The sequence below is a fragment of the Ctenocephalides felis genome, unplaced genomic scaffold (assembly GCF_003426905.1).
Source record: "Ctenocephalides felis isolate EL2017-DRISC unplaced genomic scaffold, ASM342690v1 CF-g0.4_SCAFFOLD_01886, whole genome shotgun sequence".
Classification (NCBI taxonomy): Eukaryota; Metazoa; Arthropoda; class Insecta; order Siphonaptera; family Pulicidae; genus Ctenocephalides; species Ctenocephalides felis.
The window spans coordinates 183,094,556-183,113,405 of NW_020538040.1; the positions used below are offsets into that span (position 1 = coordinate 183,094,556).

An 18,850-nucleotide genomic window follows, 5' to 3' on the forward strand; every position below is an offset into this window, starting at 1 on the left:
GACAGGAGAATAATCGTGTATATCATTAATAACGCTGCTCCTTGTTTTGTATTTGATAATTTAAAAAAATGTGATAGAATTTTTCTTTCATGATCAAATTTTAGCATTACGGCTTCAACCAAGTTTGTGTTTTATGTAAAATATATTGTATTTTACCAATATATGCATTATACATTATGTAATAATTGATATCAACATATACATCTTCAACAATTATAAACTGAAACACTTGAAATTTTGGTAAAAAGACAGTCATAGCAAGAAGATATTTCGAAATAATTAACATTTGTATGCAGCAATCTGACATAAATCATAGTGCATACATTACTTTATGTATGTGTCTTTGTGATAAGCTACCATAACTGAAAGTTTTCGAATCAACTGAGTCATATTGTTTATTATTATTATTACTACAATTTATTATTATTAAACTTGCAGTTACGGTAGTCGAGGCGGGTGATGAGATTATGAACGAAATCTAATGATCCTACAATATTGATACCTTTCTTCATCTTTTTGATCTCTTGTTCCTGTTGGTCGACTGCAGCACCCAGCAGTGTGAAGATGATGCCGGCCTGCGAGTTGACGCCGACGGCCGTCACCAGCATTTTGCCGCTGCCCTCCATGACGTGCGTCCCCGACAGGACCATCGGGTCGAAGGACTCGCCTTTCTTCACATGGTCGGACTCTCCCGTCAGGGAGGATTCGTCCACCTAGGAGGGAAAATGGTGCAATGAGAAATGAAGAACTAACGAAGCAACAATTCTATAAAAATATTCTCATAATTTACCTTCAGATCATTACTCTGGATCAATAAACCGTCCGCTGGTAAAAGATCTCCATATTTGATTTGACAAATATCGCCGACGACAATATCACCAACCGATATCTGTTTCACTTCTCCTTGTCTAATAACTGAAAATTTATGCTCGCCTTCAATTTTACTTTGCAATCCTCTAAATTGTCTTTCTTTTGAATAATCATTAAAAGCTGTTACTATAACTACAACTATGACTGAAACAAGAATAGCAAGGCCCTCGATCCATCCGTAATGTCCTTCGTCGTCCTCGATGGGCCCAGCTGGAAAAAAAGGTGTCAATCAAGCATCCAAACATAGTAATGTGGTGAAATAAACAGTAAATTACCCGAATCGTCGGCAGGTTGATAGAAAGATAGACCGAGAGATACTATGGCAGCTATTTGGAGAATAATAAGCGTCGTATCGTGCAACGCTTCCCAAACAAGTTGAAGAAATGTTTTTGAAGGTTTAGGTGGTATCGTGTTGGATCCAAATGTTTCTCTTCTATGATCTGTGTCTATTTGTGAACCACTCAGGCCTAGATAAAAGAATTATTAAATCATAAATGGAAATATCAATTATATAAGGATCCATTATTTATGTCATCCAGCAGGGTTTGGTTTGACAATATCAAATAGTAGTCATAAGAAAAAATAATTTTAATTAATAGGAAATGGTGATAAATAGATTTGGAATAAGTCATTATAAATGATCTAACTGATTCTAAAATATTATATATGGAATAAGTGGATTTATCAAAAGCAGCTCTTTGTATTGAAGGACATTTTTTTATAAAATCCACGTTTATGACGTAAAAACTAGCAAATGTTGAGAAGAAAATGTTTATCAGTGGCATTTTGATAAGTTGAATCTGAAAAATGTTGAAGTATAGTTGAATATTATTACTCGACTTTGATAAATTTGTTAGATTCACAATATTTCTATCTGATAAATCTGATAAATAGTTAATAAAGTACACTCATTAGTAATGCAAATTCCTGGAATCCACATTATGAGGTATTAGAGAAACATAGTATTTATTGAAAATTTATTTTATTGTAAACTTGAAACTAATCCAATATTCTAAGCTAGGTTTTAAAGCATTTGAGTAAGCATATAATTTTGCATTAAAAATATAGCATTAATCCTGATAAAATTTCCTATTACTAGCTCCACAAAAAAAATACTCAGATTTCTATTATTACGCAAAATAATTCAAAATTTCAGTCTGGTACCGAACATTAAATCAAGTGAATAATAAAAACTCAAAGACTTTTTCGTTTCCATGTATATAATCAAAGTTTCAGAGTGAATTTTAACGTTCCGAGTAAATTATAAAAATCCTCATATGTTGGCACGCATCCAAAACTTAGTAAGAAGAATTTATACACATCAGAATCTCTGAAAATCCTCATAATTTAAAATGCATATGTTAAATTCTCATTTTTCTTCTCTGAAAGGCTCATTTTTAATACCTGTTCCTCCGTAAATAAACCTGCTGGTGAACAAAAACTAATGGGTCTGCGTAGTGACAATAGAGGAATGGAATTTTATTCCTTTATGATGTCGGATTAAATTGAAAGTAATTACCTTCGCTAGGTGATGTATACAATTTTTTACATATCTCTTGCACTCCCCCTAATTCGTTAATCTTGTTTACACCTTCTCTTCCGCGATGTTCCATTAACTCCCGTAGATGTTTCAAGGAGATCCCATATTGGGCTGGTCGCCCATCTATGGTGGCCATCGCTCAGTTTGGGATCTGAAAAGGGGAAAAGGATCGATTATTATCAAAGCAATTATTCTAAGCCATAAACTAATTAGTATTGTATCAATTAAACATAGATGTTTATTAGAATATGAAGTAACTAACACTGATGTCTTGATTTAATGTGGACATTTAGCACAAATTAATCTAGAGATATATTGGTATAGATTTTGAAAAAAGGCTGACAAAATATTACGATTATAAAACAAAGAGCAGAATGGATTTGACCCACTTAACATTTGCACAATCAGGAGAAATAACTAACAGTTGACAATTTTCTTCCGATGTGACAAAGAAATTAGCAAACTATAATAAACAAGGATTCCAGAAAGAGTGATAAAATATCTGAAGAGTTGTTAAATAGAGAAGATGAAATTGATCCACAACGTCGGCTGCGAATGCGACTATAAAATCAACAGAAGATTAGATTGGGCCCATCACAAAAACTAATTTGTATCAAGTAACTAACAATTGCGGACGTTAAAAAGAAATTAGTAATCTATGGATCAAAGACAAGGACTCCAGGAAGACTGACAAGATATCTAAACAGTTTTAAAATGGAAATGTTGAAACTGACCTGTAAAATCAGAAATGAGGAAGTATTACGAATGCGACTATTAAATCAACAAGAGATCGGATTAGCCCATCTTTTAACCAGAAATTAAGATATAAGTAACAATTCTTGACGAGCATAAGAAATGAGTAAACTATGGATAAATCAGTATGGATCGGAGACACGGACTACAGAAAGACCGAAGAAATGTCTTACAATTGGTGAACATAGAATTGATCTATAAAGTTGATTGAAACTCTTTAAATTGAAAAATATAATGATCAAAATATAGATAAATTGTATTAGTATAGAGGAATTTAAAATAAAATGTTAATTTAATTAAAAACTGCACGTGGCTTCAATAATATTTATGCTACATTAGTCTATATAGAAACATAAAATGTTCATAAATCCATTTGAAATATTAGAAATATGAGATAATCTCATAATTTAATTATGTTCCTGCTGGTTAACTCAAAAAAGCAATAACTATATTGAGATAATATTGGTCAAACGTTTTTAATTTTATATCTATATAAATTACAATTTGTCTATTGAAGATATTTAGCAATTGTTTTGTTAATATATTCAGGTATATTAACAAAAGATATATAAGATATTAGAGTAATTGTCCTTAGTTGATTGATATACTTGATTAGTATTTTTGACTGAGTTATTTTTGAAGCAAAGCTCTTAAGAGCTATTTTCACTTGATGTCATATTTTAGACCTATAATCTTAAGTGAGTATCACTACTGCTTGATATCATGCTGGGGGAGAGCATATTGAACCCAAAACCATCGGTTGCTAGAACAAGTTCTTACTCAGGCCAGCTACGAGTTAATTGTGAAAAACTAGTGGTGTATGGCATCGTGCCTTAAGTTTAATTTTTAAAAATTTTGCAATTTTTTTAAAAAAAAGATTTTTTTACACGGTTGATCCGTGTGTCCCGAAATCGTCGACGAAAATGTGTATCCGCACACACACACACCTACGGGAAGTTAAAAATGTCGTTCTTCAATTTTACGAATGTTGCTATATACCAAAGATTTAGAAGATATGGATAAGTTTAGTAAGTATAATAAATTATTATCAATAAGTAAATGTTATTTATCTATTCATCATAAAAATAATCGCGGTATAGATATCGTAACCAAACCAATTTCGGAAGGTCATCACCAAGGTGCTCCGAATAAAGTACATGATTGATCCGTATAGAATTGTGCCTAAAAATATTTGTAATAAAATTAAGTCAATTATCAGTATCCAAATAGTGTTTGTTTTAGCAATTTGTATGACGTGAATGTTTATAACAATGTTTGCAAATAAACCGGCCGTAAAGTTTAATTGAATTAAAATTTACGGCCGGTAGAATTCCTAAGGATTGCATATGTTTGGCGTTGAGAATGAGATGGTACTTTTAAAAATACTTTGTTGTATTCAAGAGTCCAAGAAGTGATTTCGTGGGTTTGTATTTATAGAATTTGCCATTACGAATTGTTTGTAACTCAATGCGGATTACTAAAAGTCTACTGTGTAATGCATAATAAAGATATATGAAATGTCGTAAAAGTTTATTTGTTAAATTGCCAAAATTAAGTATTATAAAACGACGGAACAATATAAATCTATTTATATTAACTTCCCTAGATAAAATAAAATTTTATATAAAAACCAGAACAAATTCTTAATTGTTATTTTACACAGGTTTTGCACTTGGGGTCCTGGGGTCAAGGTCTAAGTCTTTGAATCTTAGTCAGCAATGCTTGTTTCTCTATGTCAGCAATTATGTTATTCCCAGAAACAACTTTTCGAGGTATTTATCAAGAATTATATTACTCTCACAAAAAACTTTATTTTTTTTATCAGAACTATTTTTAGTGCTCTATGAGCTGTTGAGATATAGTAGAATTATTAGAAGGCAATCTAGTAATATAATACAATTATATTATAAAATATTTCTTATAGTGATGTGATATTGCAGCAAAGCCCCGAAAAGCTATTTCCACTTAAAATCGGATTTAAGATGATATCTGGATATCAAGTTGTCCAAAATGGGGATAGAATCTGGACCTTATGTTTGCAAGACCAAAGCTTTTACCACGAAGCCAAGGACAAGCTCAATAAGTATATTATAAGTAATTTCGTCTACCTCGGTATCAAGCAGTAGTGTTAACAGTTTTCACTTTAAAATATAATCCTAATTTATATTTATAGAGGAAAGCAAAGTTGTGTTGCTTCCTAGAAGTGTCCAGAAGTAAAAAATATAAATTCAATTAGTAAGAACAATAAATAAATGACCTTCTAATAGTGCAAAGAATCTCTTTCAAAATATATGTTAAAACAAATTGTATTTTTAAAATGATCTCGTCTAGAACTCTATCAAGCGAAAAAGCTCTAATACAAACATTTGTTTTTAATATTTTACAAAAAAAATAAAAAAGTAAACTAGTGATGCATGGCATCGTGCCATAAGGCAAACTGCTGCAACTTCCCGTACCAAAAATTAAAATCTTTAAAAAAGCCTTTATAATTTTTGAAAAATTTGAAAAAATAAAATTTTTGAAAAATTAACTTTTTTGAAAAATTTGAACTTTTTATATTTTAAAAATTGTGAACTTTTTTTCTAATCAATCGTGCTGCATGGCTGTTTTAGAAAAGAAATCTCGAAGCGCGTAAGCGCCGCGTCCCAGTTTAACGGTTTAACTATGTTTATACTGTTTACTGTGGTTATATTGTTAATTTGATGTGCATATGTCTAATGATCATTTTTGACACCCAAATTGCATTTTTTTTCACTTTTTTCACTCGATCTGCGAAACAGCTAGACCTGCCTTCCCAAAAGTTTAATAAATTTTTCATTGTGTCAATATAAGTAAAATATTATTTGAATTATTGAAATCCGTTCTCTCAAAAGTTTAATTACAATTTTTGGCACTTCTTGCGTCGTATCTTCAAAACGTCTAGACCTGCCTTTGCCAAAAACTAATCAGCACGTCTCCTTATTAATAGAAATTGAATGTTTCATAAATTATTTAAATCGGTTGATCCGCATTCCCGAAATCGTCGATGAAAATTTGTATCCGCACACATACACATACATCATTTTTTATAAGGTATGCCAAAATGTTCAGAAACCTCTAAAACGTGAAGATATATAAAAATGTTAATTTTCGATTTTTTTGCGATTACATTAACTTACTCCAAGACTTGGTTCTGGTCAAAGTGACCTAAAGTAGACGCACCATTTAAGAATCCCTAGATGGCCCTATAACCTAATTTTTTTTTACCATTTCTTGGAATCAATTACCATTGTAAAATGTTCGGCCCTGATCAGATCGCCTTCGGTTTATTGTTACGATAATCGTATTACTTCTTATTTATCCATAAAGTATTTTATGGTGCTGCCTAATGAAAGATTCCCAGATAGGAGTTCTACGACGCAGGGGAATCGTCACCAGTTTATTAACAGGCCATAGTCATAGCTCGGAGCTCAAATGGTTTTCTCTTCTCTTAATACACAGCATGGGAAACTTTACGAACTTGCGTCATTTACAAATCATCAAATCAGATCAATATGTCGTATAAATGACACTTTATAAATGCAATAAACATTGCATTAGTTATAGCACCGAATAAAAACAGTTAGGAGAGAAATGAGAATGTGGATGGAACCAAAAAAGGCAGCCAAACGACTACCTAGTAGTAATATCCATTTTCACCATAAATTGTGCAACTATAGTTCAGAGTTAGTAGTAAGAAAACCAAATTACTGCCAAAAAGAGTAGCTCTTACTCAATCACATTACCTCCGACGAGAGGTACTCGAAGTTGATTCGAGCAAACAGTAATTTGACATTTTATCAGAAAAAGGATAGTTGTTCAAAAAAAGGTCTAAGAACTTCTGGTCCGTTGAAGGGCTAGTCAAATAATATAACCATACAAATTGAATACGAGCTGACTAATTGATTTGCCTCACTTACGTTTGATGAATAAATTCGTATTGCTTCGTAGTGAATATATTAAGAATATTTATTGGAAGTATTTGATGTATTGAATACAAATGAACTTCTTATTGTAATGTGTCCTTACATGAAAACGATATCGAAATTCCAAAAAAGATTTCACATTGGAAAAGATACCTATAGACAACTCAGGTGGATCGCACAGTTTTAGCATATGATTCAAAATGCAAAAGAAACAAATAATTATTTAAGCAAAATATAAAAATTATTGTATTTGTAAAAATGAAAGAGTAATACGTCGAATAAAATACTTCCCGTAGGGTAAGTTATAGTAATGGGCCGAAAACCAAAAATGAAAATTTTTGCGTATCTTCACGTTTTAAAGGTTTCTGAACATTTTGGCATACCTCAGAAAAAAATGATGTTTGTATGTGTGTGTAGGTGTGTGTGTAGGTGTGTCCGCAATTTTTCGTCGACGATTTCATTCACAAAACTTTCGATTCCTATTGATAGGGAGATGTGCTGATTAGTTCTTGCCTCAAGGTACAATGCCATCCACCACTAGTTTATTTATATGTTTCGATACTAGATATGTGTTATCGTTAGCAGGATAAAATCTTCAAAAAAATGATAGAAACTCGAAATCGTTATCACAAAATTATAACATTTTAATTGAAAAAAAGAACATTAGTTTTGTGAGATTGATTTCGTTCTAAGATATTTTTTTGATTATATATGTCATGCCTAAAATATCAATAAATCAGAAAAGTAGGTAAGTAGTAAAATTTTAAAAAATATTGTAAATGTAAATCTGTAACATTACTTTCCTAAATACTGCAAAAGTTATTTATGGTTGCATTTATAAATTTTTAAACGCAAATATACTATTTTTAACACATGACCTCATACAATATATAATATATGTGTAAGGTCAAAACCGAGAAGTTCAAAGTATATATCTGATAAATAAAAAAATGTACGACAGAAATTGGTTTGATATTAATTTCACAAATACAATTACATTCATCATATTTCAATATCAGCATATATATATTTATTTTTTAGCATATAATTTTACTAGTAGATATAAAAAATGTAATATATTTATTTATAAATGGCTTTGAGTAAAAGATTTTCAATATTACTTCTACTTAAGTACAGTAATATAATTGAGTAAGAGTAAAATAAGTTTCTATATAAAAATAAATTGATATGAAATTAAGTTTCTATACGTAGCAAAGTTCTAGTATTCTATGAAGTGTTTTTGGAATTCACTATAAAAAAATTAGACTATACAGATAACTAGTTTATTTTCTCAGAAAATTATAAGTTATTTATTGGTCATCTAGGACAAAATGTTACCGTTATCTCATAAACAGATACAATACAAATTTCTCAAAAAATAATAACTAATGTATAGATAGAGGCCTACATTTATAAATCCAGTCAAGAATAAGCAACATTAATTTTTAATACTATCTTAATCAAAAAATTATTAAAATAAGAATGGAAGAAGCACCAGACCACTGTGTATAAAAAAATGATTGTAAAATCTAATACATTTGTTAGAACATAAAATAGTATATAAATTCGAGATTTATAGTATAGTATAAAAATAACAGAAATATCTAAAAATTTAAATATAATAAGATGTAGGAAATACATTAAATAGAGCATTAATAAATAGAATACATATATACTATTAATTATTATTCTATACATAGAAGCCAAGAAAAAAATACTATTATTACTTGCTATTATTAACTTCCCGTAGGGTAAGTTATAGTAATCGCAAAAAAATCAAAAATGAAAATTTTTATATATCTTTACGTTTCAGAGGTTTCTGAATATTTTGGCATACCTTAGAAAAAATGGATGTATGTGTGTGTGTGTGTGTGTGTGTGTGTGTATGTATGTATGTATGTATGTATGTATGTATGTATGTATGTATGTACGTGTGTGTATGTATGTGCGGATACAAATTTTCGTCGACGATTTCGGGAACACGGATCAACCGATTTGAATAATTCAAAAAACATTCAATTCGTATTGATAAGGAGACGTGCTGATTAGTTTTTGGCGAAGGCAGCTCTAGCCGTTCCGAAGATACGGGGCAAAAAGTGCCGAAAACGGTAACTCAGTTTTTAAGAGAACGGAGCGTTCGATTTGAATAATTCAAAAAACATTTTACTTGTATTGACAAGATGAAGAATCGATAAAATTTTCATGATGGTAGGTCTAGCGGTTTCGGAGATATGGAGGAAAAAGTAAAAAAATGAGCCATTTGGTGGTCAAAAATAATCATTAGACATATGCACATCAAATTATCAGATATTTTATAGAGATTTTAACAATCAGTATACATTTTGTTAACATTCCTATGGGTTCCGTACCAATGCTTATGCGTTAGACAGCGACGCGGCGCTTACGCGCTTTATATTTTGTCCCTATGCAGTTAAAGCAGTACGATTGCTTTGAAAAAAAAGTTCAGATCTTCCACAATATGTCAAAATAAAGAAAAAATTTTTTTTTTCAAAAAAAAAAAAAAAAAAAAAAATTAAAAAAAAAAAAATTTTTTTTCCAAAAAAAAAGTAATTTTTTGTCCAATTTATAGTTTCTCAAAAATCTTATTTTTTCAAAGTAAATTTTTTTCAAAAATGTTAATCGTTTTTAAAAAAATAATAATTTTTGGTACGGGAAGTTCCAGCAATTTGCCTTAAGGCACGATGCCTTAATTGCCTTAAGACAGAATTCCACTTACAGCTAGTTTTTCTAATATTCAAAAAAATCGCGCCATCGATTCAGAAGCAAATAAAAATCAGTTATTTAATATTAGATTAATTATTTAATGGGTTATTAATCATTTCTCACAATTGCAACCATTTTCAGATCACAGTACCAATATGCTTGTAAATTTTTCTTTAGAAATATTTATAGTATTTCCGGATTACAAATCCGCAGTTTAAAACAATTATTTCTGTAACATCTAACCGATATAAATATGTATGACCAAAATCATCTGTCCAGAAAATATAACAAATATGAAAAGTATATCAAATTATTCTCGATGAAACTTAATTTGTTATAAAAATCTAGGTTATTCAGTAATTTTGTTGTCATGCTCTACTGACAACGCCGACAGGAAGGAAGTTTCATTTTTTATAAAATCGTCAAATCAACATATTAATGATTTGATAACTGTTTTAGACCTGGAGGGGAACAAATAATTATAAAAAATATGTTGCCCATTTTTATTCTCGATTTATATTTTATGCACTCCGTTTCGTATATCCGAAAATGGACCTGTCTTTGCCAAAAACTAAACAGCATATCTTCCCATCAATAGGAATCGAATGTTTTTGAATCATTCAAATCGATTAATCAGTGCACCCGAAAACGTGGACTAAAAATTGTATCCACACAAAACACACACACACATATACACATATCCATTTTTTCTGAAGTATGCCAAAATGTTCAAAAATCTCTGAAACGTGAATATGCAAAGAAATAATTTAAATTTTTGGACGATTACTATAACTCAACCTACGGGAAGGGAAAAAATCTTAAACGTTTATCATAATTAAAGAATCAGTTTTTTTAAAAAAAGAGTAAGAAATTTAGGCACAGTAGACCATCCAAGTGTATTTACCCCCACCATGAGACATTAAAAAAAAAAAAAATTTTTTTGATTGCACACCTATATGTACCTGTATGTAACCTATAAGAATTTCTCATGTAACAGTAAGGCAACCCAAAATTTAGTAAAAATGGAAAAATATATGAGATCTAATAAAGCAAAACCTATGTGGTAAAAAGTATTCGAATTCTTTTCCTTTTCCATTGGTAATCCTTCCAATTGTAGAGCAATAAACAGCATTTCAAGTTAATAAAAAATAAAACCTTAAACCGAAAATACACACATAGTACAGAAAATCGTTCTATTACTCTCGTATTGACGTCATGCTCTTAACACTGTTTCATTTAACGCGCCAGGTTTTCGCAATATTTGTTTTTGGAATCAAACGCACAACAAGTAAATGAAAACCATTACATTGACAACATTGTTAGCCTGCTAAAAAATTAATTAATGGCGTTAATAGACGGTAGATATATTAAAAAAAAAATATGTGTGATTTTGTTGTAGCAAACCTTTTGGCGTACAACTTATGCCATCGTCAGTGGACCAACGATAAAAGAAAGGATATAGGTTAAATATCTGACTTTGTATGGACAGGGTCGCGCGTTCGATTCCCCACTCTGGCAGTCTGACATCGGGCAGCGCGATGTCCATTTTCAATTGAAAATATAGATCAAAATATGTTTCCAATTGAAAATAAGCCCATCTCGGGCACTGCGGTGTGAAATGGCAATGGGAAATCTCTTACACTATTCTTCCCTGAATCAAGTTGTAGTTTTAACTCAGCTCACGGACCTGCCTTAGGGCAGCACACCCATTACTCATTATATATAAAATATATATATTAGGGCGGTCCTTAAAATGGTCATTTTCGAATTTTCTTGCTCCCAGGAGCTCTCAAATGGTTCCAAATTGATAAAAAATAATTCTCTGAAAGTTTTAGCTCTTAATATTAACGTTTACATAGAGCGCAATTCAATCAAAGTTTGTATGGAAAGAGCATGGAAAAAAATTTGAAAATTAAAAAAAAAATGTTTTAGGAATAACTTAGCGACAAATGAATGAGTTTTATTCATTCATTTGTTCGCTAAATTACATCTAAAAAACATTTTAAAATTTTTTGAAAATTTTTCCATGCTATTTCCATACAAAACTTTGATTGAATTGCGCTCTATATAAACGTTAATATTTAATAAACATTTATATGAAACCTATACTCGTATATATTGCGCGCGGTCTATTTTTCAGAACTTTAATCAATTTTTATAATGAAACCACATGTTCTCCTTGTTATTTGCTTCCTTTTTAATAATTATATGGGTATTTATAAAAAATAATAAAAAACCACTAAGTATGCATTTTTCATATAAAAATGCTCGCATCTATCGAATTATTTGATAAATAAAATTAAGATAAGAACAAAAAGAATGGTTGAATATCATCAACTAGATCAACTAGATCATAATTAAGATTTAGATCATTTTTAAAAATAAAAAAATCGACTACTATGAAGATAAAATGCAACTTTAAACGATCGACTTTTAGAACACAATCCAAAATAAATATTTCTAAGCTGATAATATAATTTGTTTAAGTGATTCAATAAGTGTTTACGAATGTGTCATCAATGACGTTCAATAAAAATTAATTTCATACAAATTGCTCGTAGCCTTATTAATTATGAATGGCCGGGACATTAATTAAATTAATTTATCTATCAATTATCAATTAATCAAAGCACTGTGCATGGATAGAAGGTCGTGTTCTAATTTGTAAAAAAGTAAACGTCACTTATCGGATAAGTTTGGAGGAGAATTTAATTTAAAGTCGAAAGTATTTAGTGCGATCACGATGCAAAATCGAACTGGGGCGACTAATGAAAAATAGTAAGCCGTTGTCGGCAGTACGTCCTGGTATCCTTGATTAATTTTTTCCACGGTTTCCAACTTTTGCACACGCACAATATTGGACTTTTGAAAATAAAATTTCAGTTTGCATTTAATAATAAAGTTATGTGTAAAAAAAGAGGCCTAAATATTTTTATTGGTGTCATTGAACTCTTTCCCTGCACTTCACTTTAACTACAAATTTTTTTTTTTGCATGAAATGAAATTACCAATATTGAATATTTATTTGTTGAACACTTCTCTAATAATTCCGGAAATGGTAAATTGAAAATGGAAAATGGACAGTGTTACTACTCGATATCAGGTTGTCCACGGAGTTTGAACTTGGAACCCTGTTCTTACAAGGTAGCGCGCTTAACCATTACGTTATGTATTATATATATGTTATATATAATAATAGTTAATTTGGTTAAAGTTAAAAATGTTTCTGGAGCATCTGAAGAACATTGACCAAAATCAACGAAAAATTGTAACATATTTATTAAGAATAAATGCAACTACTAAAAAATATTTTGCCCATATAGCACGGATAAAATAACATATAAGGTAAGGACGTACTGAGATACAAATTTTTAAGGAGACAGTGCTCCAATAAATCGTTTGGTCCTCTTTAGGGCATCGGCACATAAAGCAGGAGCCTAAAAGAAACAAATCACACATAGAATAGAAAAGAGGGTTTTGCATTAAATGCAAGCCCATTCTTCTCATCGATGGATTTTTCTTTTTTTTTCTTGGTCTGGAATGAACTACGCTGTAGTGCTAGCGAAATAGTACTAAGTCATTTTGTCCGAAAGTGAAAAAAAGGGAAACAAATAATCGAAATTCCATCAAACACCTTCTGCCATCGAAATTCCATCAAACACCTTCCATCAAACACCTTCATCAATCGAAATCTCTAGAATTGACATAAGTTCATTGATTTTAATAGAAATAATTACAAATAACAATAAATAAATAAGGTCCCAAAAACATAAGGATAACATCCTCAAAATGAACTTTTGAAGGCGCGATACGCGGTTGAACTGCGACAAGACTGTGACAATGACGCTCAACATCTGACAAGATTGTGACTATGGCTTTCCTAACGTTATACAGTCATAAAAATCCTACTAAAACTAACAAAATTTTTAAATAAGACCACTATGTCAGTTTGCTATGTATACCATTTGGTTCGTATTTTCCCCACGTCTGGAGCACAGCTCTGTACGGATCGGAGACCTGGACTCTGAGAAAGGCTGATAAAAACTACCTCGAGAGGAAAGGAAACTGAATCGGACCTCTTTTGGAAAAAGAGTACCTCCTACACGAGGTCGTCGAGGGTAAAATAGAAGGAACAAAAGGAATGGGAAGAAAAAGAATGCAGACGATTGACGACTTACGCGAGAAGAGAAAATACAGGGAACTGAAAGCCGAAGCACATGATCAAGAAGCATGGAAACATAAGGAAAGGAAAATACATATAAAAAATATATATAAAAAATGGGAATAGTGGTAATGGGATGAAGGGCAAAGAAATCATTTGTTGTGGTGGCTCTCACACCATGGACCTGCCTTCGGGAGACTACCATTTATTATTTATTATCATGATGAAAAAAGAGAAAACGTGTATATGGGACGAGAAAGGCTATTAAAAATCCTATGACATAGTAATGTAATGTGACCCTAGCCGTAGTCCTCTGACATAGTAATGTGTCCGTAGCCTAATGCGAATGCGGCCTAGCGACATGTCAGTTGTATTTTTAAATCGGCAGCCACTGCCCGTGACGTAATGCGTAAAGGTAGAGACTTCACGAATGCGTGGGACCAGTTGGACAGCACGAGATGAATTTCAATTGAATTAGTGAGGAAATACACGCAACGGTAAAGGAACGATTAAAAACACTAGCAATGGAGAGATTGTTTCAATATAATCAACAAATTTTAGACAAATAATTTTATCAAACAATACAAACATCATACTACAACTGAAGAACTTTCTGTCTTGATAACATCAATTGCAGTGCCAGAAACGCCTTTCCAACGGTAAATAAATGATTAAAATCACTATCCACGTCTAAGAAATATTGCTCAAGCTTCCAACAGAATCAACAAATTTTAGACAAATAAAATTATTATTTCTTTATATTATTACTCTTAAAATTCGCATATGAATTTGCTGAGCCAAATAAACATTTAAAAAACTGTGATAAAACATGTAAGCCGTGTATGGGGCTATTAATGGATTGGGCTAGTGGATATGCCCTTAACTCCGTGGTTTTCAACATGTGGGGCGCGAGGTTGTTGCCTTAAAGGCGTACAACCAAATAACTTATTTTGTAAAATGCTATAAAAAAAACTACTGAATAATTGCTCCTGGTTAATAATGGAAAATAATTTAAAAAACTAAGTAAAAACAAAAAGAAAAAATATTTTTTCTTACAACAAAATTTAAAAATAAAGTTTGATGGCCAAAAACGGTGATGGTCAATATCAAAAATTATGAAATGATGTAATTAGTGAACAAATGATTATTTTTATGTATATTTTGATATAATGATTTATATTAATTTGTAGCCGGATAAATATATTATATCATCAGTTATCAGTTGAGTATTTATAAAATCAGATTGTTAGATAAAATAAGGAGCGGGAGGGGGGGGGGTGGTAAAGGTTGGAGACCACTGCCCTAGCTACTTCATTAATGGAAAATTATTTATCACAACTCTTGCCAATTAGAAGAATGACCAATAATTATTTTAAATTGTAAAAAATATTAAGTAGTAAATTTCATTGTAGAAAAAACGAGCATCCTTTTTGACAAAAATGCTATTTTGCACTGTCAAAATATGAAAATTGATTTTAATCTTTTTTTAAATATTTTACAGTTTCATGCATATCTTAGGTACAGCGGTATGCAACCTAAAACTAAGTAAAAAAAAGTGGATGAGTACAATATTTATAATGCAGGCAGTCTTAAAGATCACGATTATACTTTGAATCAAGTTAAATTGTTCTATGAAGTAGAATTAAAATAGTAAATTATAAATAAAGTAAGTAAATGTAAGAATTAATAAATTGAAAATAAAAACAATGCTGGGACTAAAAAATATACTACTGAAACTACTGAAATATTCAGTTGAACTGTTTCAATCAGCAAATTTTAATTTTGAATATTTTTGAAATGAACATAAATTAGAAAATGTATGTATTATTAACACACACACGTTTTATTTTTGAGCATAATGTAATGTAACGTATATTTGAAAACTATGAGATTACAGTATAAAAATCTTTGGTTAATAAACAATTAATAATATGATAATAAACTATAAAAGAGTTTATATAATGTCATGCATTCAAATTTGAAATATACATTCAGATTTAAAAAATGACTAATTAATTCGTACGTAAATAAATCACGTTAGCCCATTTATATAAAAATACAAGCATCAAAGGTAAGCAATAATTTTTGCAATACTATACTCATTTTATAAATAAACACCAGAATTAGTCTAAAATCGTCGTATTCGACGTCAATATCTAAATCTATGTATTTTAGCACATAAGTAATTGTCAATTCGCACACACATATCAATACACTTTGCACTTAATTCAATTTTCACTATCAATGCCAAATATGTTTTTCCAATAGTTATCACTTATAAGAAAAATACTATTTCTATTAAAAAAGCTCATGTACTCACCAAGAGTAAGAACCAGTAACAAATTTATTTCTGCCAAAAATGTAAGCAGGTGTGATCTTTAACTTAAGACGAATAAAAATGATAATACAGGTAAGGGAATGGAACTTTGAAGTACTGATGACGCACAAATAATCAACTATAAAGAAAATTACCACCAGGTAATTCAGGTAGACTGGCTAATATTAATCCCTGAGAGTTAAGTTATTATTTCTGAGAACAATAGGTCGATTGACAATATTTTTTGGAAATATATGCTCAGATATATTTATACCAACAATGTGACGATTTTTTCTAGAGAGTCATTTTCAGTATGCGGATAAAATGCAAAATCTAATTTTAACTGTTTTTGGAATAATGTCAATTTATAATTAATATGAATAATATCAATTTTGGGACCGAACAATATCCAACAATTGAGATTATATTTTACCCATGCCGTTGTGTTTCACGAATCATATCGTTTGAAGTATTTGGTTACATAATTAATAAACCAATTTAATTTTGGATTCGTATGATTTTACTATTTGATCCTAAGCACGTTGACTGCCACGTGACTAACGCAAATGGAACAATACGAATTTTAAATCCATCACGTTTCAACTTAGAAATCACACTACGATTGTTTAAAATCAAGATAGGTCCACTACGTCATGGGAACTTGACCACAGAATAAAAAAAGATTGAAGCATGATTTTAAGACTCGTTTTATAAATGAAATTTCAGCAAGCAAAATAAAAAATTCACGTATAAATATAAGTTAAAAAATTCAACGTACGATGGCCTCAACATCCCTCAACATCAGGCAAAAATTCACAATTCACTGTCACCCTAAAATTATGTATTTTATTTTATCATAAGGAAGTCTCAATTGTTTCTATTGGCTTTTATTAAAATGTTACTCAATTTAACTATTTGGAACAAGTCAATTATTTGGAGATTTAGCCAATGCGCTAAATGCAATGTAGAGAAAAACATCATGCTAAAAATGTCTTTAAAAAAAATTGTTTCATAACATTGTTGATATAAAAAATATCTTAATTCGGATTAGTTTAGTTTCGGCGCCCATGAAAACATTTTTGTACATTTTTGCAAGTGAAGTATTTATGAACTATAGTTCAAGCTGTATTTCAAGTATAGCACTTTTTTTTGAAAAAACTGTCTACAGACATTCATGTAAAAAAATGTATTCCATAGTCAATGCTCATTGGAGTAATAGCTACAATTTGCTTCATTCTTTTATTTATCTATACATAATTTAGTTCTGTAATTTATAGAGTTCTAATTATTTCTAATATAGTAGGTTGGGAACTAAGTAAATGCAGTTTTCAGCTTAGATGGTGAAAATGAATTTTAGTTCATTATGGGTGAAAAGTTATGGCATCTTAAATGGCAAACAAAAAAAACGGCAGTTTCGTAATTGGTTTGCCAAATTTTGTTCTGGTTATTTTTCACTCAACATAAAGAACGCTCTGGTCATCTAGTTGAAGTTGATTAAAAAGGAATTGTCCACTTTGAACTGTTATTAGCAACCGAACGATCATTTAGATCAATTCTAATGTCTACATTAAAGAACTATCAAAATTAAACAATTCAGTTGAAAATGATGATTCATTTCATTTATTGACTTTACATATCTTTGACCATATCCACCATACAGTCCTGACCTTGCACTTTCTGATTACTTTTTGTTCCGATTTTTACGAAACTACTCCAATTCAATGATTATGATGGTGTTAAATTGTTTCAGTTTCAGTTTTTTGCTAATAAAAACCAGAAGTTTTATGAAAGATGACAAGAAGTCAGTAATCAAAATAGACAATGCATTTCAAAATAAAGTTATTTAGTTCCATGACAAAAATATATTTGATTTTCTGACAAAAATCCACACTTACTTAGTTTTCAATTAAATAGAATGAGTAAATAATTCATTTCACGTAACTGTAACGTAAAAGAATTTAACATAAAAGTTTCTAAAAATATTTTGAATAAAAAAGTGTATTATATAAACATATAGGGCTCGCCCATAGGTAAGCGGTTAAGAGCGACGGAATTTAATTAAGAGGTCCCGGGTTCGAGACCCGCTTCGAGCAGCTTGTTGTCAAGCATTAGTAATAATGGATTTCACTTGGAAATATAAGTAGCAATATGTCTCTAAGCTCTCGGTCACTCGATTCTTGTGTATGTCATCCTTAAATACTACATAATTTTTAATTCCATTAACTTGAACTAAAAACAAATCTGCAACCGATTCACAACAGTTCTCAATACAACGACAGTTATGCCTTGTAATGAAATCATTTCGTACAATGCATTACAACAAAACTTTATCTCGACACGTTATGCTTATGATTCTCTCAAACTTCCGTTTTTCATATGAACATGCTGCTGTGATAAAAAAGTGCTATATTTTTTGTGATTTCATTGTAGTACTGAATATTTCACTTGCAAAAAAATAAAAAAAATATTGCATGGTCCGCAGATCGCTGAAACAGACAAATCCGCATAAGTATTTTTTTATAACAACGATGTAACGTTTT

At 30.5% G+C, this 18,850-nt stretch overlaps 2 protein-coding genes across 8 annotated transcripts in view; one reads left to right on the forward strand and one right to left on the reverse strand.

Moving 5' to 3' along the window:
* Positions 1-2,558, reverse strand: part of LOC113376349 (plasma membrane calcium-transporting ATPase 2-like) — a 44,061-nt gene extending 41,503 nt beyond the window's left edge. The window contains exons 1-4 of the mRNA XM_026616254.1: positions 2,390-2,558; positions 1,146-1,337; positions 791-1,080; positions 492-713 (exon numbers count right to left, since the gene is read on the reverse strand). Of these exons, the coding sequence (XP_026472039.1) occupies positions 492-713; positions 791-1,080; positions 1,146-1,337; positions 2,390-2,546 (861 nt within the window). The 5' untranslated portion in view covers positions 2,547-2,558. The remainder of the gene's footprint in view (positions 1-491; positions 714-790; positions 1,081-1,145; positions 1,338-2,389) is intronic.
* Positions 1-18,850, forward strand: part of LOC113378179 (plasma membrane calcium-transporting ATPase 1) — a 128,620-nt gene that overhangs the window by 80,603 nt on the left and 29,167 nt on the right. The gene's annotated exons all lie outside the window — the stretch shown is intronic.